Below are 25,542 nucleotides of genomic sequence, written 5' to 3' on the forward strand. Positions count from 1 at the left end.
CTATTATCATATTGTACATATTATAAAAATAAATTTGAGTCTTTATGAGTTGTAATTATATACATTAAAAAATTTATATAACTGTAAAAATGGAATGAAAATTTCTTTATAAATGTACAAAAATAAATAAAAGCAAAAAAAGACTTAATTTTAACTAAGTTTTATGAGCTAACAAATTGTAAAAGTTTTTTGATCCTGTGAACCATCACTTGTACAAAACTGTCTTCAGATTTGTCCTGTAACAAATTTTAAATCATTAAATCTTAATTTTTTACTTAAATAACAGTCATGTTAATATTAATTATTATTTAATAAGCAACTAATACCATACATTGTTTAAAAAAATAAATATATGTGGAAATATATATAAGTTTTCAGTTGAAAAGATACTGATACTTAGTTTTTAATCTAACAGGCAATATTTGGTGTAAAAAAAAATCAGAAATTTTTATTAATTATTAACTAGAGTTTTTTAATTAATAACTATAATAAATTATTATTTATTAGTAAATGTTAGTGATTCAACAATTACTGCCAAATCTTTATTATTAGTAAAAAAAACTACTGTATTACAAAAAACTGATCTTCATTCGGCAAATAAAAAATGCTGCATGTTGTAATTTAGGTATAAATGTAAATTTTTTTTTGAATAATTTTTTTTATACAAGGTAGAATTATATATAGAATATAATTAAAAAAAAAAAAAATTACAGCACATCATATAAACATTTAGATTTGTAGAAGATATTTAGCATTCAAAGAACCTAGAATATAGATTTTTAGAATTTACAATAGAAATTTTAATATTTTAATTTAAATTTTTTAGATAGAAATATTAGTTTAAAGTCATTTTTGTTTGTCAAATCAATTTGTTATACGAGATAGATATTATTGTATACTTTATGAGTATACAAATAATTATTTTTCTCAGTAAATTGATTTTATAGAGGTACAAATTTTAATTGTGGTGCCAGTTGGTTTGATTTTGTTTTATATTATTTCATACAATTAATATTTTGGCATATGCGAATAGCCATTGACTACTAAAAATAATATCACATAAAGTAACACCCCTATTATTGATTAAACCAAAATACAACAGACAGTTACATTTGAATAAATACTCCCAAATTGGTCAAAAAAACATTTCTTAAATTTAGCCTTCATTGTCAGATTTTGAAAGTTAGAAGGGCTCAATGATTCAAAGATACATTTTCAATATCATCCACTTTTTTCAGTTTTTAATTTTTTTTTTTTTTTTTGATAAAATAACAATATTAATTGAACAATAAAATTTATATTCATTTCAATAAAGTTATATAACTGGACAATTTTTTACACAAATTAATATTGAAGAACTAAAGCCTCTTTTTGGTATTGAATGAACGCTAAGCAAAATAGATTATTGTTTATTATCTCTATAATATGTATATTAGTAGCTTAATGACAGCTAATTGCTATGGATGATTACATTTGAAATTACACATAAATAATTATATAATGATGCCAAAAAATGGAGATGGGAAAACAATGATAAATATTTTACATTTAATAAAAATCAAAAATTGTTTTGCCGTATTCACTACATTTAAAAAGTATAACTTTCATGACTAAAATTTAAATTTGTTATATATATTTTTTTCATAAAGATAACACTACTAAAATATTTTAAAACATACGTAAAAATATTAAATTTGCTAGTTTTTTCATTATAATATTTTATAAAAACTCACTTCATTTATTGCAAAAAGTTTTTCAAGAAATGCTTCATTAAATACTTTCACCAACCCTTGTCTTAATTCTTTTAATTCATCAGGTGTCACGCCATCGTCATCATCATGATTTGGACTTCCTGATCCTAAATAATAAGTTAATAATAATAAAAAGATTTTTACGAATTAATATTTTTATTAAATGCTTTTACTGTTCAATCCTTTTGGACGATGCACATTTTGTACAGGGCTGTGCATAAAATAAAAATCTGTATGAGCCCATAATATGTACAGACATACTTCCACAATTTGTCTACAAAGTATATGTTGACTTTGGTCACCTTCAATATCTTTATTTTCAATCTCATTTTCATTGTAACTTTCACCAAATAACTTAAAACAAATGGATAAAAAAAGAATCAATAAGGTAAAATAAATGAATTAACATTAAATTCAAAAATATATAGTATATTTAATATTTTATTTAACAAAATTTTGCTTATTTTGTTACATAAATATAGAAATTTTAATAAACTTTGGTGGTTAAAACCTTGGGAAAAAATAAATGTCCTAAAAAAAAAAAAAAAACATTTTAATATTGGTCATTAAATAGCTTAGTGAGTACAAGAAATGTATTGACTGATATCAAATATAAATTTCAATTTGAAAAATTATATTGAAAAAATAAATTTCTACAATGCTATTAATAAGCTTAGACAAATTATTTTAAGAAAAATATAAAAATGTATTTGAAAGTCAAGTATACACGAATTCAATTGAATTAAATACTTTTATTCTATATACCAAAAATTAAAAATAATTTTAGAATAAATCAAGTAATAATATATCTAATAAGCATTATAGATATATAACTGATATCTAAAAATATACCTTTAAATATATGACAGATATATATAACTTGATTTTATTGCTTACATGAACATTTTGACAACCTCCAATTGTTAAAATACAATAATAATAAAACAACTACCATGTAGTACAGAGGTTCCCAACCTTTTTTAACTGGCAGCATCCTTAGTTATTATCTAAAAATCTGGAGATACCCTATACTCTATACTCAATAGTATAGTAATATATTGTGTATTTATACTAATAATTTGTAATTTCAATTTTATTTAGCTAAGTGCTTAAATAAAAACAAAAATGATAGATATATATATATATATATATGTTACCGGAAAAGATGACAATCAGTCCGTATTGACAATGACTAGTCAACAACGATAATGCCTGATTTAGTAAGGAATTAATGTCAATACCTAGTCATTGATAACAATTCCTAATAAAAGAAGGCATTGATAATAACATAAAAAATAAATTTAATATATTTTAATACTTATTAGCTATTTAGGATAAATAATAATCTTAATCTTTATTGTTACGTGGTAAATTACTATGACACTTGGAATTATATAATCTAGTACAGCGGTACCCGAACTGTGCTCCGTGAAGCCTTTGGTGCTCCGCAATGGTTTGCCTAGGGCTCCGTTCATAACACCACAAAAAATTTAAAAAAATGTTCGTCATTTAAAATTAATATATATTTCATGAAGACTTGAATTTTCCATAATCTGATCGATCACTGATAAAGCGGTGCTGATATTTGTTTGAATGCAAATTTATAACATTGCCTAATATGATAAAGAAATGTTGATAAAACTATGAAATATCCAACATTGCCTAATCTTTCCAGTCATTGTCAACAATGACAAGGATATACTGACAATTCCTGAATTTTCATCTTTTCCGGTGACATACATATTATATTTTATAAAATAAATTATTATACTGAAAATAATATGTATATTATTATAATTTAATTATTATTAAATAATATTATTAAAAATTAGGTAACTTATGGACAATAAAAGAATATAAAATTCTCATTTAATATAATTTAATTTTGGATATGAGAAAAATTATTAGTTAAGATTTAGTAAAATTAAATATAGAATCAAGTGATGTAATTTATTTTTAATAATGATGCATTTAAAAAATAATTTAAATTAAGATACCAAAGGCTAACAATTAATTATTTTACTTAATACATTAGTATTACTTAGATTTATTGTATTTTGAGTGAGCATGTAAACATTTAATGTTAAAACATTAAATTACCTGAATGGGTGACTTTCTAGTTTCACTTCTAGTTTTAGTATTAAATTGCATGAAATAATGTTCAACTGTTTGAATCATTGTAGTAACAATTGTACCCATTGATAACTGATTAGCAGGATTCAAATCACCTAAATTATAAACCTATATAAATATTAAAACTTTTAAAAGTATGCATTCATAGCTTACCCGAAGAAGTAAAACTGAAAGGATCAGTATAAACAGAAATATCCAAAATTCTTCTTTTGAATTTTTGGCCTCCAGTAGCCCATCCACCATCCATTAAATTTGATACATAATTTAATAAGTTTAATATGATCTGATTAATAACATATAATAATCAACATATTAATAACAATAATATAATTTTAATTAAGTGTTTACTAACTCTCAAGTATAAATTAACATTTGTTTCACCATCATTTGGATTAGATTCTTCAGAACATTTTTTTCGTATAGCTCGTATTGTTGATAAATTAACAGAGAATCTGATCAAGGTTTTTCTCATCAAAATACTGTAATGGTGAAATAATCCAGAAATATCTTTATCACCACTTGCATTTATTTCTGAACTTATATCTATTTGAAAATTTCATGTGTATTTTATTACATTATCAAATCAAAACATATACTTATTTTATAAATATAAATATAAATATCTGCTCTACAGTTCAGATAATAAACCATTAATTTTTTTAAGGTCTAGTTATTATTTAATAAAATTCTAAATGAGACTTTTGGTGTACTACTTCAATGTAGATACTACTTCTATGTATTCTCATAGAAAAAAATCATATTTTATTTAAACATAAATAAATAATAATTTATGTGAAAGTTAATTTTTAGATAGATATAACATATAAATATAACAAAAAATATTTTATTTAAAACTTACCATCATTTGTAACATTTACAAATAAAGATGTTAATTGATAAATTTCTTTAAGATACCATTGTTCACATAATGGGGCAGAATTAGTAAGAGCAATTGTTACAGTGTCACGATGACTAATTAGATAGTAGACAACCTAAAGAAAATATAAATTAAAATTAAATTATTTATTTCATAATATATTAATTTATTACTTGGAGAATAGAAGTCATATTTTGATTTCCTAAAGTACCAATGATAGTTTGACATAAGCACATTGCAGGTGTACATATCATCATATATCGATCACCTTCATCTGGCATAAATTCTTTCAATGAACGTTTAAAACTATACATACAATGTTGAAAATAATATTAGTTTTAAATTAATATCAAAATAAATTGTTCAACTTCAATATTTGTATTGTATATATGTGTTTACAACACCATAAAAATACATTTCATTTTAATTATTAAAATTCAGTAATTAATATAAACTGTTAGAATGGATAATAATATTACTTAATAGTTATTTTATCTTCTTATTAAAAAAAAATAAGAAATATAAATATAAATGTTACAATTGGCTTTATGATATTTTTTATCAGGTATTTTTTTTTTCAATCATAAAATAACTTTTAAAATTTTTTTTTACCAAAAATATATTAAATTAATACTAGATTAAAAACTTCCACATTTATTTGAATGGTTTATACAATTATTACTAGATTCAAATATGTTTCAACACTAAAAAACGAAATAAATATTTATATTTATACTATAATTATATTTACTTTTTTTTTAAATTCTTAAATATAAAAATAGCTACATAAGGGAGTCATTCTACAAATTTTTAGTTTTTTTATTAATTACAAAAAAACTGACCAAGTTATTAAAATTTCAAAATTTATGTACAGTATACTGGTTATTGTTGAGACATGACATTTTCATTGAATGCTTATATCGTTTAATATAAGTGGTGTAATTTCTAAAAGATTTAATTTAATTTATTTAAAAAAAATTGAATATTCATGTTTTTTTAGCTATTTTTATAAAACGGTTAATAGAATAATTTTGGTCTGCCAAAGTTCCTCAAACATATTTTCTACTGATAAAAGAAAAATAACTGTGTTTAATTAAAACGAAAAATATTACAATGGTTATTATATTTAGACAAAAGGATAAATATCACGAAAAATTGGCTCTATTTTTATGTTATTAAAATTGTTTAACCTTTTCATTTTTTTATACATAAAGCTTGAAAATTGAATAAGTACAAGTTTTTTTAAAATATTTTCTTTAGCAACAAAAAAAAAAAAAAAAAAAAATTACTATTAAATCACAAAAATTATTAAAAGTTTTACAAAATTATCAGATAATTAAAGAAATTGGATATTTCAACTAATTTTCATTAAATGATGTGTTATTATTTAGTTCAAGACATTTCACAGTTTTGAATTATTTTAATTAAGTTTGTACTGTGTGTAAGTAGCTAAAATTTTTGATTTTCCAAAATTTTAAATTTCTTTTTTTTTAATAGTTAGAATATTAAAAATTCAACATACCTAATTAAGAAATTAAAAAATAACAAATAATTTTAGAAATATAAACTAATTCACCTAATCTTTTTCACTCAGAATTGTTTTTTCGAGGACAATGATATATTGGCTTCAAGTTAAGAGATTAATATAATTTACCCACTCCTGTATCTCATCTAACTACGGAGTCATGACCCACCCAGGAGTTTTTTTTTTAATGAGTTATAAATACATTTTATAAACAAGCAAATTTAATATATTAGGAACATTAACATTTGATAATAATATTCATAAATTACCTAGTTTCAAAAGATGGATGAGCATCAATAGCTTTTATTGATGATAAGCATGCTATAGCTTGATGATTTAGTAAGGCATCAGCACCAGTTGTGTAGGTAGCAATTTTATTTAATAAACTCTAAATTATAACATATTAAAAAATTAAAAATGTAGAAAATTTTAGACTATAATAATTTTAAATATTTACCATTTTATTTTCATAGACATAAATGGGTTTTAAGGTTCTATTTTTAGCTGAAATTAAATCTTTAAGTTCTGAATCAGATTCCAAAATACTTGATATAATGCATTTAAGATAACCGTGGTTAGATATGTAACTAATAAGTTTTGGGTTAATATCAATCAGTAACTCACATAATGTATAGGATAATACCTAAAACAAACAAATAAAAATAGTATAGAAGTTTAGAATTATATGAACAAATACATACTTTGCATATATCATGACCGGATGTTAGGTCAACACAAATTACTTCTAAAATTCTTTCACTTAAGTATTGATCAAAATTCAAAGACTTAATGAACTTAATAGATTCTGAATCAAGAATCTGTTGGTCCATAGAAGTAAGTACATTACTTTTTTGTTTTAAATTCCCATGGTTTAATGTACGGCTATTGGTTGCCAAAAGATTGATCAAAGCTATTAATGAAGAATATAAACTTGCTCGTAACTTTTGAGAACCTAAAATTGTAATTTATAATTCTATAGTTACAGTATTTATACGTCAAAAAAATTATTTCTATATTTTTACCTGATTGTTGAATACACTTAAGTATATTTTGAAGCATGCTAGAGTAAATACTAGACTGTCCAGTAACAAATGAGCCTAAATTAAGATCTGGATTCACAATACATAGCTCTAAATGTTTATCAATAGTATTTTTTAAATTTATTAAAAGAAGTAACTGTGAATTTGTAATTAGTGTTGATAATTCTGACATTTGTGGATAACGAATGACCTAGAAACATAATTTATAAAATATTATTTCTATTTTTCTATGTGAAATAAGATGCACAAATATGTTCAAAATTGTTTATAATTATGATTTACAAATTATCAAGTAAAACTTAACATTCATAATTATAAAATGATTAAATAGACTAAATCTATTCATTTTATAATATATATTTTCTAAAAATTAAATGTAAAACACGAAATTTAATTTTATTGTCCTAGAAGGTATCAAACCAACGTAACTAACATCAATCAAAAGTAATCAGGCCAATAATTTAATGGTGAAATATATAAATTATATTTAAGTATTAAAACAATTTAAGCTATAATTTTACCAACATTAGTGATTGGAATGTTTACTCAAAAACTGAACTTGTTCATGTTTACATTGACATTTATAATAAAAAAAAAAATACATTTCAAAAATAAAATCCATAATTACATAAAATAGATTTAATGAAATATAGTATTCAATATAAATTATAAAAACAAGATTATCAGAAGTTGTTTTTTTTAAGTTTTTAAATTCAAATAGCCTTATTGTTTAATTTAATTTTTATTATTATTATTTTTTTTTTTATTAGCTATTAGTATTTAACTATGATAGCTTAAAATTTACAAATTATACATAATACTACATAATACATTACATTTTAATATTATATAACAAAGCCAGCATCCAATATAAAGGAAATTACTGATTTAATGGCAGTAGTGGATTTTGTATTGAGTATGGAGGATATTAAGAGTTTTAAGTACGTTAACTAAAATAATGCATTTGGTTTGAAGGGCAGGGCAGTCAAATAGAATATGGGATAAGTCGCAGATACATTAATTTAGGTGAAGTGTGCAGAATGGAGAATCATTAGAGCCAAGTTTGAAGGAGTGACTGAGTAGAAGGTGATGCCCCATACGTAGCCTATTAAATTGTACAATGTATAGTCTATGTAAATGTAAGTTATTAAACCAGGTTTTTCTTAGGAAATTAGGTGTAATATTCCTGTATCTTGAGGCGAATCGTGCAGGTAGATTGTTCCAGAAAGAGAGCCAAGTGTTGGTGGAGTTTTATTTTATCAGAGGTGTGAAATCCGAATGTGGGAGTTGAAAAAAGGAAGGAGAGATGAGATTGGATGAAGATTTAGCGAGGTGGTCTGTAACCTCATTACCATGTTACCTGTATGACTAGGAACCCAAAGAAAGTTGATGTTATAGTTTTTTTAATTTAAGGTAAAAATAAGAGACTTGATGCGAAGGATAAGTGGAGACAGGCAAGAGTTAAATGGGTTTGAATTTAAGGCTTGGAGGCACGACATAGAATCTGAGACAATTAAGTAATTATTGGGGGGAAAATTTTGAATTAATTTTAAGGCTTCAATGATAGCATAGCACTTAGCTGTAAAGAAAACGTAAAATCTAGCGTAAAATCTAATGTAAAACGCATATCTAGTGGAGAGAGGAAAGACTGATCCATCGGTATAAACCGCGGTGAAGTTAAAAAAGCGTTCATTAAGATAATACAAAACGGCTGCATTGACCGAGGAAGAAGATATAGATTTAAAGCATTGGAGGATAGATCTAAAAATTGATTATCAGAATGAATCTGAGGGGAAAAAATAGGGAGTCTTAGGATTGCTCGTAAAGAGGGAGTTCGGTAGAATTAATAATATAATTGGTGGAAATTTGAGAAAGAATGAACTAAAATTGATAATACAGGCATAGATTTAGGAACATATTGCCAATTAAGATACAGTGAGTAATAAGTGTCAAAAATACGATGATCGCTATAGGATAATGATTTCAAGAGAAATTTGCCGGTAAGCCAGCAGCATCTGATATTAAATGGTGGGCAAGTATATTCAACTTCCATAGCAGAGCAAGGAGTAAAACTAACATAACCCATTGTGGTTCTGATGCACGAGGTTTGGAGTTTATTAATTTTTTTCCAATTAGAAAAGGAAGCCGACCCAAAAAGGAAGCAACCGTAGTCAAGTTTGGAACGTATAATAAAAAAATATATAGATAATAGACTTGAAGGGTGAGAGCCTCACCAAGTACCAGTTACAGATCAAAGAAAGTTGGACCATCGAGAAACAAAAGCGGAGAGAGATGAAATATGTGGAATCCAGCGCAATTTGGGGTCAAGTGTGATGCCTAAATAGGTAATATTGGGTACAAAGAGGATAACACAATTGTTAAGATATGTATTAAAATTGTTTAAATATCTACAATGAGTGAATATGATCGATTTACATTTATCAGGGGCTACATCAAAAGACACTTTGATTAGGATATCATTTAAATCCAACAGGGCAGAGTTGAGGCTATCAATGGCGAGATTAAGATGTATATTAGAAGAGAATATAACTAAATCATCAGCGTATATAAGACATTTATGACCGGACTGAGAAAGATGCTTTTCAGCAATACTCATATATACATAGAATAGAATTGGGCTAAGGCAGCTACTCTGAGGAAGGCCAGTAAAAGTGGATCGAGTGTTTGACGATCCAAAAGGAGAGGAGAAAACAAGTTTTCTGAAATTGAAGAGAGCGGACAGAACATTACAGAATTTAGAGAGGGACATTTAATGAAAGAAGATAGGTGATGAGGGTAGGTATGTTCATGGAATCGAAGGCGCAGCGAATATCTACAAATGTGGCGATGAGGAATTCCTTATTGTTAAAAGAATTGTAGTGATCGTTGTGCAGGACACTACGATCGGTAACACATTAATTATTTAACGACGTAGCACGTTGTACGTAATCTTGAGACGTGTTGAGAGAGATAGGTAATATTAATAATTGAACACTCTTTATTAAATACTTAGAAAAATTACTGGTTTATTGATTTAACACTTAGAATAAACACAAAATATTAATAACAGTTAAAAACTGGGTAGAGAATTATTACTCGCGGCGATGTGGCTGTTACAATGTCCACAACGAGTAATAATTTATTTAACAGGGGAAATGATTAATCTAACTACCTATCTACATCTGAATAATGCTAAATGCTCAACCCGTATTTATACAGGTTCCAATGACGTAAAAGTGGCCTAATTCTAATATTACTTTATTTTGCCCTCTATTTAGCATTATTATGTAAAAACGTGAAACTACTTGTTGTTTTTACCTTTACCCTGGTTTTCCTGCGTATATGCGAATTTAATCTATTATCTATTTTATACATATATTATTTTAATCTATTATTTTGATAATTAAATTTAGCTGGACCTTGGCGAATTTACTAATATGCGTAATAAGTTATTTTTGATTATTAAATATTGATTAATTAAATGCTGATTATAAAATACGCCTAGCCTTGGGCTTACTACAGAATGGTAAATATTACCGATAAAAGTCGAGTGGTATTCCATTGTACCCAATCCCTTCCTAAAAGCAAACAAGTTTGCAGGTAAAACAGAGTTGGATTCCAGCCACCGATCGAGTCTTGTTTTCAGCATATATTCAAAAACTTTGCAAAGAGAGGAAGAGAAAGCAATTGGACAAAAAGAATCATTAGAATTAGGTTTGGGGATAGGGAAGACACGATAAGATATCCATGAAGGAAGAACCTGACTGGATGTTAAAATATTGTTCATAATAGATAAAAGATAAGCAAGAGCATTTGAAAGTAGGTGTTTTAGCATAATAGGTGATATGTTGTCTAGACTAGATGCGGTAGATTTCCATGAAGATATAGCTAAATTTAATTCTGGCATAGTAAAAACATTAGTGAGAACATGAGGTGGGGAGTATTGAGAGTAATCAGGAGGGCAAATCTCTGATATAGAAAGGACATAACACGGAGCGACTTTCGAATAAAAAGAGTCGAACCAATCGTCATTATCTGGGCAATTGACAGGGTTGATGCAATTTATATAGCGCTTAGCTGTTGATCAAAGGTGATGTATGGGGAAGGATGGATTTAGATTTGAACAAAAATGTTTCCATTTTCTAATAGCCTGGTGGTTTGGGCACAAGCGTTGCGATAATTAATAAAGTCGATTATGAAGCCTGAGTAACAAAAGTTCCTAAAAAATTGGGTTGTTTTTGACAGCTTCAGAACAGTTAGAATTCCACCAAGGAGAGGAGGATGGATAAGGGTTAGTATTGAATCTTTTCTTCGGAATTGTAGAATCAGGGGAGATGTTAATGATACTAGTAAAGGTAGAATAAGAAAAAACTGGAGAGGTAGAATTTGTCAATGAAGAGATAAAATTCTGAATTTGGAGAGAATACGATAACTAATAAGCTTTATTGAAATTGAAAGGTAAGTGAATTGAAGATGAAGAATCCAAGGCGGAATTAGATGGCACGGGATCGATGGCCTTGTTGAAATTAGCTGTTATGATAATGGGGATATGGTCGCTACCGTGAGGATCGTAGAGGACTTGCCAAGATAGATACCAGACGATTTCAGGGGAACAAAAAGATAAATCCATTGCCGAGTTAGTTGAGTTGGGGCGACCCACATATGTAGGACTACCATCGTTGAGAGAACAAAGTCCTAATGATTTGATACAATTATAGATCTGAGAAACACGGCTGGATGTAAGTTCAGAGCCCCAAGCGGGATGAAATGCATTAAAATCGCCACCAAGTAGCGTATTATGCGATATCAGGTTAAAAAATTAATGCCATAGATTGAAAGGAACAGTGGAATTACTGGGGATGTAACAGGACCTAGATGCACTTCGATACCTATGATGTCAATTTTATGGTGGGTAAATCTATTACTGGTAGTGATATCTAAAGGAATTTGTTTAGATTTGAAGGAGTTATGAACAGTTATAGCTACACCACCCAAGCCATCAGAGTGGTCGGAGCTATAAATTTTGAACTGCGACATTGTAAGAGAACGTGAAGGTAAAAGTCAGGTTTCAGAGAAGAGCGATTGAACATTTGTGATCGGATAGAAGGTGTTGTAGGGATGAGAGACGTGCAGGAAGACTTCTCACATTGCACTGAATAATGTAAGTGAAATTATTGAAAATATTCAGATTATTATTTTTTTTGTAAAAATGCCATGGTAATTTTATTAAATTATGTTATTTTTGTTATTGTTATAAATGTTGGTTTTGGAGTCAAATATAGTCAAATTAGTATTTACTATGACTATGGTGAAGACATTTGGTGTATAATACAAGACTGATCAGAAGTGAAATTAGAAATTGGAATAATAAGAAGTGAATTTAGAGAAGGTACAATTAGGAATTGAAGAGAAGCGGGAGAGAAAGGGGAAAATAGGGAGGGAGAATTTATAAGAGATTCTGATAGCTTAAGAGAAAGAGAATGGACTCAAGATAAATCAGTAGTTATTTTCTACTATAAGGCTTTGATTAGGTAGATTGGTTAAACAGCTACCGTTAGGGGAAGAAAAATGAGGTTCGACTGGTAAATTTAATTTGTGTTTATTAATCGGGGAGCGAGATTTTTGTTTTGTCTTCCTGGAATTGAAATAATGATAATAATTATTTAACCTAGGGAATTTTTCTTCCTCTAAGGGGATATTTGGTTTTAATATTTCAGAAATTGGAGGCTGGCTTTAACAACATCGGAAAAAGAAAAAGCAGTGGTGTAACAATTATTTTTTAAAAAGTTAAAGCATCTTTATAGGAAATATTTTCGGTGACCATAATGTATTTAATTTCTTTTTGAGTGGATCATTCCCGACAACTACGATCAGTGGCTAAGTGAGATTGCTTGCAGAAGAAACATACAGGATCAATGCCTTGAGCGCGTGGACATGAATCAACAGAGTGATTGTTTTCACCGCAATGACTGCACCTGAGACTGTTACGACAATATTTTTGTGTATGTCCGAAACGTAAACACCGATTATATTGGATATGAGACCGGACACTGGGTTTGACGTCAAAAATTATGTTAAATACAGAAATTATGGATGGTATTTTTGAGGCGACGAATTTAAGTTCAACTAAACGGGATTAATGATTTTATCATCTTTTTTTAATACTGATGCGTTTGAATGCATCAATCTTGACTGAGGATCGGACGCCTTCGAAAAAATCAACTTCGGAGACTGTGGTGTGTAATATTATTATACAATATGAAAAAATTAGCGTAGAGGGTATAATTGCATTATAGTTATACTCATTTAAGGTGTTTGAATTCAAGCACGAATTACCATTAATAGTTGTGTCGAAGGAAATTTTGATTTTTTTTGAACCCGCAGGCTTAATGCTGGTAATACCTGAGAAATTGTTAGAGAAAAATTTAGCGGCTTTAATGGAATGCCAGTTTCCTAAATTAATATTAGAGTCAATGCTTTCAACGAGAATAGTAATAGGCCCGATATAATCTGGCAAAAACGACTTTTGTAATATGTTGATATGTTTGTTATTGTTGGAGATAACGCTATTGGTAAGGAAAGTAGATTGAATAGAAGTATTATTAAGCGAAGATTAACGTTCACTTTCATATCGATAGCCATAGACCCAGACGTAATTGCAGTTTGAGTAGATGAGGAGCTATAGTTAAATATAGAGCTGGATATATTTAGAGTCGGCAGGTTGTCCATAATTTGTTGAAAACTTGGTGAAACTGGACAAGAAGTATTTTTGATTGGCTTACCGATTTTGCCGACTACCTGGTAACCGGGGCTAGCAACGTTTTTGACATGTTGATTTTTGTTGGTTAGAAATATTATTTTGGCCGGCATGATTTGTGCCACCCGAAGACGACGACATAATTGACGCACGAACTAAGATTAGGAGCGATAATACTGAGCAAGATAATATAGCAAAACAACACCATGAAAACACGTCTGTACGCTAAAACTGCGAGGAGACAAATACGTTAATTCAACTTAAAACATGAATTTTGTTCACATTAACATATAATTAAACAGATAATGTGACATAAACTAAATATCAGAATTAATTTTTTGAAACATTCTTTCCAAACTTTCACCACTAAGTAATATAAATTAAAATATATGATCAGTTGTGCCGAGATCACTGAATAAAAATATTTATTTCAGTCAGAAATACTTTCTTTTTAAGAAATTGCTTAATATGGATAATAAAAAAAAAAAAAAAAAAAAATTCAACATAGAGTTTAATTAAATATATCTTTCCTAAATGTATTCAGGATTATTATGATATAAAATAATAAAATTGTTCTTTTCTGGTTTCTAAAAATAACTTTAAGGTTAATTGAATAAACTTTACTTTGACTCTTAATAATAAAATTCTATTTACTTACATTTTAAAGTTTAATTGCTACATATATTACTTACCTTGCTTTGAAGTGACACTAAAAGGTCTATGACAAATGAAAATCGCTGTTGAAACTCCATAGAAGGTAAATTAGCCATACTGAATATTACAGCGGTTAGTTGATGCCAAGCATCAAAATACTTAATCATACAACTAACTTGGAGACGCTTATCATTAATGCTTACAGCATATGCTAGGAACTCCTAAGGAATTTATTGAATATTAAACTTAATGCATAAATACCAACAAATTATATTAAAATGAATTTAAATCATTTAAAATTACTTGAATTTCTTGTAATAAATTGGCTCTAACAGTTGAAGAACTATCAATTGATTTTAATTCTTTCATCAATATTGAATGTAACTGCTTAACATCTATTAATGGAACTTTACCAGGAATTTCACACTCACTTAATAACTAGAAAATAATTTTTAATTAGTTTTAAATTAATAAACTAGTAACAGCAAATTTATTATACCTGATTGATTAGCTTAGATTCAAGATATTTTAATTCAGGCATATCTTCAAAAGTGGTTTCAAATTCAAGGTCAACTATCTGCAATAAAGATAGTAACTTTTTACCATCTTCTTTACCATCATCTTGATCTATTAAAAATTTAAAATTATAAAATTATAATTATAATTTTAAGTAAAAATAAACTCCATGCTTTCTTAAAATCTAAAAATTGCAAACATAATTTTACCATTATCTCTTGTTAGAGTTGAGTGGTCAAATAAATTGTTGGATGATTGAGATAGCATTAATTCAGATCCAGGCCCACTTAAAATCATGAATTGCAATATATTAATCTATAATTGACATTATATGATTGAATATAATTGAAAATATTTACTTGTTTGTTTTTTTTTCAACAGAACCAATAAATAGTAATATTAACTTTGTCAATGTCATCAACAGATTTTGATGCACATGCATTTTTATCTCAACAGCAATTATACGCATTAACCAATTCATTTGTATTAAGTCACTAGCTGTTAAAATTAATACATATTTTAATATTTTAAAATTCTTTATATTTAATATTTTTGATAAAAAATACTCACAGCTTATTTTTCTGATAGAACTTTCAGTGTAAAATGGCATTGTAGAAGCATGACGTAAAATAAAGTCACTACGAGATTTTAAATACACTAAAACTGGTTTAGATGTTCGATTACTTGAAACTAACACATATATTAATTGATAGCATAATTCTAATAATTTAGAATGGTTTTTATTAGCAGATCCGTTTTTTCGACTCTTTAATGAATCATCTAATAAATCAATAATAGAATGCAAACAATTTCGAGGATTTCCTCCTACACCTAAAAAAAAAAAAATTGTTACAAATTATAATAATACAATTTTCAAATATTATAGAGAATTTTTTTTTTTTTTTAAATTTACCAGCATTTTCAAAACAGGTCTTTTGTACATTGTCTAAATTAAAGCCCAGTAAATAATGGGCTAAATTTGGAGGTGTAGAATTTAAACATTGAAGTAAAAGTTTTAAAATAGATTCTTTACATTTTTTTATGGTAGATGCATCATTTGATTCTTCTAAAAACTATAAAAAAATAAAATAAAAATATTTTCAATATATAAACTAGTTATTTATTTATATACTATGTCTAATAGTAATTATAAGTTATTGATCAAATCAATAAATTGATTTAGATAATGACAGTCATACAGGGATAAAATGCAATTATAACTAATTATAATATTCAAAATATTATATTAAGAAATGGCGTATTGTAAAAATTAAATATTTATCTAAACATATATATTACTTTTGTTGATTCTTCTTCTTCTAGACATTGCACAAACCCATGTCTTATATTTATTGTAAGTTGAGGATTGGAAGTAAAATAAGATACCATATGTGACTGTGGTATTGGATAAGAAGTAATATTCATCAGTATACGAATAGCATGATAAGCATGTTCTGGTAAGTGTGAATAAGTTATAAACCTATAAATAAAAATTATATTAAATAAAACACAAAAAATACAATATATTTATACAAACTTGGATAAGTCAATGATATAATCTGGTTCATTTGTAGCCACATTAATACTAACAAGAGTCTTATGTAATCCAGTATATATAAGAGGCGATCCAGAAGAAATAGATGCATTTAAAAATGCTTGCTGCAAATTCAAAGCCTGTTCTAAAAGACGCAATACAACTAATGTTGTTTTTTCCATGGCTTCTTTACCGCTAAATGAAGAATATAGATCAAACATTTGACAGCCAGTATGCATTATATTTAATAACTAAAAATTGAAAAATTGTTTAATAAAAATAGATAATATTAAACTATTTTTTAAATGCATGTATCTTACAGTTCGTAAAAAGTCCGAATTAGTACATAAGTAAGTCATAATATGAAATCCAGGAGGTGGGTTTACATTTATTGTTGTATTATCAGGCAGCATAACACTACTACCAACAAAGTCTGTTAGTTGAGGCTCATATTGATTCAAGAATTTCAATGTAAGTTCCAAACATAATCCACTAACTTCCCACTTTAATTTAAATAAAAGATGATAATTATAAGTAACAAAAATATTATATATTATTTACTTATTAGTTATTTACCTTTTCACTTTGTTTTTTATAACCTCTAGAGAGACATTTCAAAAAAATATTATGAATAACAAAATTTAAATATGGATCAAATCCTGGAGTACGAGTATTTGAACCCAAAAGGGTTGGTACAGGTTGTTCTGTAAGAGTTGATAATAATTTCAATAATGCAATGGTTAAAGGATATTCTTCATTTCGAGTTTCTAGATCATCTAATTCGGCCTAAGATAAAAAATTAACAAAAAGAAAAATTAATTATACTTCAAATTTAAATATATTGGTGGTACTTACCATTATACCACGACTTTGGTAGTTACTTATAGTTGGTATAGTAACAATCATTTGAGATGTTTCAAGAGTTTGCCAAAAATTCAAGGCTGTTAAAGATGGTGGTGGTTTAACTAATATTGATAACGTTAAAATTAAATCAGCCTTGAGAGAAATTCTTACAGGACATGATACAAGACCTAGTAATACTGAAAGTGTTTCCCACTCTGAACGTTCAACAAATGTTATTTTTGATTTAACACTATTCTCTGAAAAATGTATACATCATAAACAGTAGTTTAAATAGTAGTTTATGCAAGTATTTTGTTAGAAAAAAAAATTAAAAACTATTTAACTAAATCATAGTAATAAATACCAACCAGCTACATTTCTAATTAATTTTAATACAGCTTGAAGTCCTTGAATTTCAAGAGCAGTAATGCCTTTTTGATGGCTTCTTTTGTAAACAGTATCAGTTGGTGGAATATTTTCTTGTCTTAAATTAGTGTAATATCTCATAAAAGTTTTAAAAAAGTGATCCCAGGTTAGATTTGAATTTGTTGCATTTGAATGAAAATGATTAAAAACATTTTCAGCTCCAGTTTCAGAAGTTGCTAATGAACTTAACATATTTAAATAAGGAACAAATAACATATGAGGTAACATGTCTCCTGTTTGACAGATAAATCTATATAATGAAGCTTGAAATTTTTGAGATGTTAAAAATGAAGACATTTTAATATTTTTTAATTGTTCACGAGACGGTGGCCAATAATCTAGATTAATATTTAATTTCAATGGATCTTTAGCATATAATGTTGACATAGCCAATAATAGTTGTTCAAAATGATTTTCTTCACTTGTTGGAGGCTCTAATCCTTCCTAAAAACATTAACTCAATAAATATAGTTAAATCATCAGAAGATAATTTGTTTATCAATTACTTGATAATAAATCAAAATTGTATGTGCTATTTCATCAGATTTGTTACGTATTTCTTTAACAGCATGTGGCATCATAACAATAAATTCAGTTATCAACTGATGAAATTTTTTTATCATGAACTCCTAAAATATAAAATAATCAATGTAAGTATTAATCATATAATTAAAATAATATAAAATAATAAAAGTAAAATATTGATTCAAAAGTAAATAAAAACTAATTCATAGGTATTAGTGGAAAATTGAATAAAAACATAATTAAAATTAAGTTAAATCAATAATGTTTTAAAATGGCATCTTAATTAAATATATTAAGAATTAATGATTGTTATTAGATACTTCAAAGATATTATATATACTTAAATATAAATGAAAAAATATTTTATATGTACATTTTTTGAAATTCTTTAAAGTAGAATATTTTTTTGGTATAGAATTATAGTAGAAGAGTCAACATTAATTTCCAAAAATAGACCAACCAAAAAAAATTAAATAAAAAATTAAATGTACAAACTAAAACGATTAAAAATTTGAAATGATCCTATTAATATAAATTTACAATTTAGATATCTTCTAATATGTAAATAAAGTGTACTGATTCAGTCTAAAAAGATCCATAAATAAAAATGTTATGTTTAGGGACCGGATTTATATGCACAAAAAATCCTCAAAATATGCTTCTAAAAATGCTGTAATATGCTGTAAAATATGTATTTATTTTTTAATATGTACTTAAATATTGTTTAAAATTATGTACAAATATGAGAAATGTATTATAAATATAAATATAATAATGAATTAATACGGTATTAAAAAAAGTATAAAAAAGCTTTTAAAATATTTTGTCGTCTTTGTCGCCATTTAACATTCTTTATCTTCAATCTATGAAGTATAAATACCCACATTAACAAAAAGTGAAAACAAACATTGAATTCATATTTTATTTTTACCTTATTGCATTGGATGATATGAGTATGTAATCTTATCTTTGGAAATAAAGATCGGTCGCAATTTTATCGATATTATGTGGCTGCGATCGTGAAAATACGACGAAAACGAATATATGTGCTATTAATAATAATATGCACTATAAAACTACAAATGTGCATTGAATATGCATTTAATAGGTAAAAACGTTGAAATATGCAAAATATGCAAAATAAAATTAGTGTTATTTTAATAAGAAAGATTTAAATCGGGGACAATGCTCATCAGATTTTAAAAAGCTTATTACAATACATATATGCATTTGCATATAAATCCGGTCCCTAGTTATGTTACTTAAATAGACTAACATTCTGTATATCTATAAATAATTATAATTTTAGTAAATTAGCTTTTAATATTATTTTTAAAACAAAATAATTTTAAATTCAATTGATTGAAATGAATTAAGTTTTTTAATAATTTTATAAACTTTTACTAAAAAAAATAATTCTATTATATAGAATATAACAAAAATATACTTACTACATAGTGAAGAAATTCTGAAGGAGCAACATTTTGATTTAAAAATCTAAATACTTTGTTATCCATAGCATTACTCATTAATGATTCATCAATTTTGAATAAATTTTTAATTTTAAACACATGTTGTGAAGAACGTAATTTTGCAAATGCAACAGCTAATCCAAAAGTAGCAATACTTTTTAATTCAGGCCATTCCCAATCATGTGCTGTAAGTTCAGCATGGGCAGAAGATAAAAACTGTTCTTTAGTATCTAAAAACATGTTTTGAATGAAATCAAGAGTATAAAATATTTATTTTAAAAAGTTTCAAAAATTACCTCCACTTATTTCTTGAGTGTTATTCATACAATCCAAATCAATTGCATACAAAAATGATGTTACCATAAATAAAGGCACTTTACTAACAATCCCTTGCGATTCTACATCTGGCTTTATTTTTTGTAAGTATTGTAATAAACTGAGGGTATTAAAATACATTTTCATACATAAGTTTATAATTGTAGAAGTTAAATGACAATAATAACATTAACAATTATTTGGGCATAAACTAAAATATTTAATTGCTAGAACTAACCTAATGAGTTGTTGTTTTGATAATCCAAATTGAATAGAATAGTAAAATATACATTCTGCTAACATTGACCGGGTCTCAGTAAATAAGCTTACAATAAGTTGATGATGTTTTGGTCCACCTATTGCTTTATTTTTTTGTAGCAATTCTATTTCTTTAGTTAAATCTTTGTTTTCCAAAAATACTTTATAAAATATAAATCATAGTTAAAATTAAAACATAATAACTTATTGCATAAAAATGTAATAATTACTTAAAATATTAAGGAATAATCCATCATTCATTAATTGATCAACATATTGACCAAGATGTTGAGCACATGCTGGGTCTACACGTGGAACCCAAGTACGACCTGTACTTCCCTCTATAAGAAGTCTTAAAGAAGATACTAGCATGCGATGTGCATTATAATACAATAATACTGCAACCAAACCTCGACAGAGTTCTGGATATTTTGGATTTTGGTAACGAGCTATATCACATTCATATACAAAGTTTTATATAGTTGTAATTCATTAACTCATATTTAATAGTTAATAAATATTTAACAAATGTAGAATCTAAATAATATAATTAATTGTTGAATTATTTTCATACATATTATTTTAAAACTATTGGTCAATGAAAAATGTGTAGATGTTATTAAAATATGTAACAATGTTAAACTGCAAATGATTCAATACTCAACTCAATTAAATAAAGAAAATTGGAAAAAAAGGAGGAAAGAAGAACATTTGATGATAAGGCAGGAAAAAAGGAGAATGGAAAAGAAAAAAATTGAAAAGTACAACCCTAAGGAGTTTTTTAGGCACTGTAAAACTTTAAAAATTAAATACAAACTAATAATGCAGTTTGTTGTACACAAGGAAGAAGATTAACAAATAGTAGAAGTAAAGCAGAAAAGTTTCGGAAATATTTTGACCAATTACTGAATAGTGAACACAATGTAAACCAAGGTGAAAATGACAATAAAGAAAAGGTCATAAGTTACTGAAGAACAACAAAGCTGCAGAAGAAGATAGAATATGCAGAAAACTACTGAAACTAAAGAGCCCTTGACTAACTGATAAGATATTCAATCTTTTATTTAGGATATGGCACAAAGAAGAAATCCTAACTCAATGGAAATCATTAATTATCTGTTCAATATTAAAAAAAAGGTGACCCTAAATGCGTAGAAAATTATAGAAGTATATCTTGCCTAGAAGTAGAGTATAAGGTTCTGTCGTGGTTTCTCCTATAAAGAATATAAAATGCATCAAAACAAGTAATTGGTGAATACTAGAATGGCTTTAGAAAGGGTAAATCAACGATAGACCACATATTTACACAATGGCAAATCTTTAGTAAACATTAAGAATATGTGGATGACTCAGTAATTGCTGTACAAGAAGATAGCTTTGAAGTAGTGGAAGCAAAACTCTCTAAAACACTGGACTTCTAACCTATAAAGCTCTACTCACACAAAGAAAGTCAATATTGCCTTAAATATAATATGTCGACTAATCACAGGATGCCTCAGAAACTCACCTACTAGTAGGTATTCCACCACCACTAGACTGACGTCTGATATCCACTAAAATCGAACGCTGTAAACAAAAAAGAGACACAAGGGACCCCATGTTTGGCCACAATGCCCCCGCTTCTTGTCTGAAACCAAGAAAGTCTTACCTAAAGATAACTAGAGTGCTATTAGAAACACCATTACTAAGCAAGCCATATGAATGAAAAAAAACTGATAAGGGATACCACTAGTAAAAGATGGATGGAACCATCAGAAAATTGCCTCCAGGTAACAATCTAGACTAGCCGGTATGGAAGACACTGAATAGACTGCGTACTGGTGTAGAACGGTCAAAAGAAAATATGAAAAAATGGGTATATGGAAATCAAGACATAACTTGTGTATGTGGACAAGAGCAGACAATGTTACACCTACTTGTTTGCTCACGAGGACCAAGCCCATGTACTCAAGAGGATCTTATGATAAGCAACCAGAGGCAGTGAATACAGTTCTATACAGGGCAAAAAAATAAATATAACTAATATGTAATGTATATTACCATACATGGTACCATTATATTATTATGTTATTATTATTCATATTTTACTTAGTTATTCTAACTACTTATTTGATAAATATCGAGGTTTATTGTACAAATTACATATTTATTATATTTTAAATATGATGCCTGAGACAAAAAAAAAAATATGAACATAATAAAAATATCCATTTAGTATTTGCAGATTTTAAGCAGGCATTTGATAATATAATCCGGAACAAATTAAGGAAAAATTTGATAAAATTAGGTATTCCAACTAAAATAGTTAAATTAATTAATAAAATTATGCAACAGTAATATAAATTGTGTTGTCCGGGTACCAGAATTATTAGAATATTTTGAAGTTGTTAAAGGATTAAGGCAGAGTGATATGCTATTGCCTGTTTTATTTAATTTAGCGTCAAAAGGTGTGATAAGGAGAATGTCACAGCGACAGATAATAGAAGTAAATAGAATTCATACTCTCCTGGCTTATATGGACGACATAATAATCTTGGGCAACACGAAATAGGATACTGTAAACATTGTGACTGACTTTATAAAAGTATATAAACCCATGGGGTTGACAGTAAATTAGGAGAAAACCAAATATATGTATATGGCTACTTATATGAATACAAAGTGTCAAAAATGAATTGAATTTGTATGTCGGTGGGAAATCATTTCATCAAATTCATGACTTTAAATACCTCGGGGTCAACATAAATAATAGAAACTGCATACATTATGAAATTAATCTTTGTTTATAAGCTGTTAATGAATGTTATTTTGCTATGTCACACCTGTTCAAATCAAAATTATTGTCTAGAAAAACCAAGCAACATTAATACCACATATTTTAGACCAACTGTGACTTAGGCATGTTGTATCTGAGTAACAACAGGATATGAAAATAAATTAATAAATATAATATCTTTGAAAGAAAGGTGTTAAGGAAAATGTATGATCCTGTTTTTAACCCTGATACCCAAGTATGGGAGAAAGTCAAACAAAGAGGTGCAACAGTTATATGGAAAAGGAAATATAATACAATTTGTAAAAGGAGCAAAATTGGAGTGGGCAGGCCATGTCTGGAAAGCCAACAACAGTATTGTAGATGGTACTTAACACGGAGTGTTAACAAATTGAACAAGAAAAGACCATTTGGTAAACAAAAACAATAGTGGGTATATGTAATCAAAAATAATATGCAGGAGCTAAGACAAGATTGGAATGAAGATATGAACCATGCTTATAATAGAGGATAAATGGAAAAAAAGTCTCTCGTTACAATATAAACAAAACAATATTTCCATTATCCTTGTTATTTTATTTATAAAACAAATTTGGTTGACAAATCTTATCTGTAGATAAGGTATACAGGTACCTATCATATGTATTCAGTTTTGTATTAGTTCCGAACATTTTATGTAAGCATTTTGATGAGGACAAATCTGCAGATATTCCTAATTCTTTAAAGCAAATAGGTCAAAATATAAAAAAGTGATATTTTATATCTGAAAAATTGCACTCTTATATTTTTTAAATAATATTATAGATATTTAAGATATTATATTATATGTTATTGTATATTTTATTTTGTTTGTGTATAAAAGACTGAATTTAAATCAAATATTAATTTGGAGACTTTTTTTCCTTATATCATAATAGAGAAGAGTGGAAGAATGCAGTTTTGATAGCAAAAGGCCTAAATGGCTTGTAATGCTACTAAAAAAAATAAAAATATTGTTTTAAACAAAAAAATGTTAAAAAAGAAATTCATTTTCCAGAATAAGTCCAAAATATACAGAATAATCAATTATTCAAATCTTAATTTTGATAATAAGTTTTTTGGAAATAATAACTAATTGAATTTCTGTATCTTAAAAGTTAAAATTAAAATTTGATATATTAAATTTGTTTACCAGTATTTAGAAGTTCCAAAGACATGAGTTCATCTAAATCATACATATCTGAAAGAATGAGTACTTCTTCAGCCATTTCTTTAGGTAATGCTAACATTTCAAATTTTTGTATTGGCTTCCCATCCGTTAATACTTTCATAATTTGTTCTCGACTTTTGGTATTTTTTGGCTGAAATAATTTGCTTTTAATAATATAAATAAACTACATTAAGAAATTCTTAATATGAACATACTGGATTTTTAAAAACATTTAAAAAATGCGGTTTAGCAGCACGTAAAATACGTTTTAAAAAGGCAACATTTGGCCTTTCATTGGTAAAAATATTTTCCAACACTGGTAACAATTCCGTGTATGGGGACCATGAACTCTGCAATAGTTCAGCTAAAAAAATTGAATAAATAATTATAAATAAATCAAGGGTATACCAAGGGGGAGAAGAATTTCCTCTAATCAATATTTCACAATTCAACCAATAAGTAACAAAAATTAAAATTTTAGTTTTTATTGTATAATCATAACTATTTTTTACAAAATATATGAAATACCTACATAATAATAAAAAATATACAACAAATAAGAAACAATTTCTATAAAATTTAAATTTAATCGTTATGACCAATATTGTTGGATATTTAAATATGTACAATACATAACATGAACAATTTGAAACTAATAATCCATAAAACAATGATAATATGAGCTTCTACAATTTACATTTTATAGGAGTAAATCTAAACTAAAAATTTTCTTCTGAAATTTCGAGGGGTAGGCTGAGGCCCCCTTGAAACCCCCACCCATAAATACGTCCCTGAAATAAATCTTAATAGTTTTAAATATTTAACAGAATTTCTAAAACTAAATGGAAAAATTAAAATAGGTATCAATGAAATCATTAAATACAGGATATCAAGTTAAATATTTCAAATTCAAATATACTTACTTTCCATGATGACTATCGTTTCTTTTAGCGT

The 25,542-nt window shown here is 26.8% G+C and overlaps 1 protein-coding gene across 1 annotated transcript; it reads right to left on the reverse strand.

Annotated features, from left to right (window-relative positions):
• Positions 1 to 113: 113 nt before the first annotated feature.
• LOC112682562 (nuclear pore complex protein Nup205) lies at positions 114 to 25,518 on the reverse strand. Its single transcript, XM_025553191.1, has 33 exons — positions 25,512 to 25,518; positions 24,804 to 24,952; positions 24,571 to 24,739; positions 20,857 to 21,075; positions 20,607 to 20,787; positions 20,350 to 20,489; positions 20,033 to 20,283; positions 18,563 to 18,685; positions 17,999 to 18,500; positions 17,643 to 17,887; positions 17,364 to 17,573; positions 17,108 to 17,290; positions 16,791 to 17,038; positions 16,553 to 16,733; positions 16,167 to 16,326; positions 15,824 to 16,084; positions 15,613 to 15,751; positions 15,463 to 15,539; positions 15,237 to 15,364; positions 15,041 to 15,175; positions 14,776 to 14,958; positions 7,309 to 7,516; positions 6,988 to 7,238; positions 6,744 to 6,929; positions 6,556 to 6,674; positions 4,935 to 5,067; positions 4,744 to 4,876; positions 4,237 to 4,427; positions 4,038 to 4,167; positions 3,852 to 3,979; positions 1,925 to 2,105; positions 1,734 to 1,858; positions 114 to 236 (listed from the first exon to the last, which is right to left on the reverse strand). Exons 1-33 carry the CDS (start codon positions 25,516 to 25,518, stop codon positions 162 to 164), a joined length of 5,751 nt encoding a protein of 1,916 aa, XP_025408976.1. The 3' UTR covers positions 114 to 161.
• Between the last annotated feature and the right edge of the window lie 24 nt (positions 25,519 to 25,542).

This window comes from Sipha flava, unplaced genomic scaffold, assembly GCF_003268045.1.
Source record: "Sipha flava isolate LNK unplaced genomic scaffold, YSA_version1 207_pilon_pilon, whole genome shotgun sequence".
NCBI classification, from domain to species: domain Eukaryota; kingdom Metazoa; phylum Arthropoda; class Insecta; order Hemiptera; family Aphididae; genus Sipha; species Sipha flava.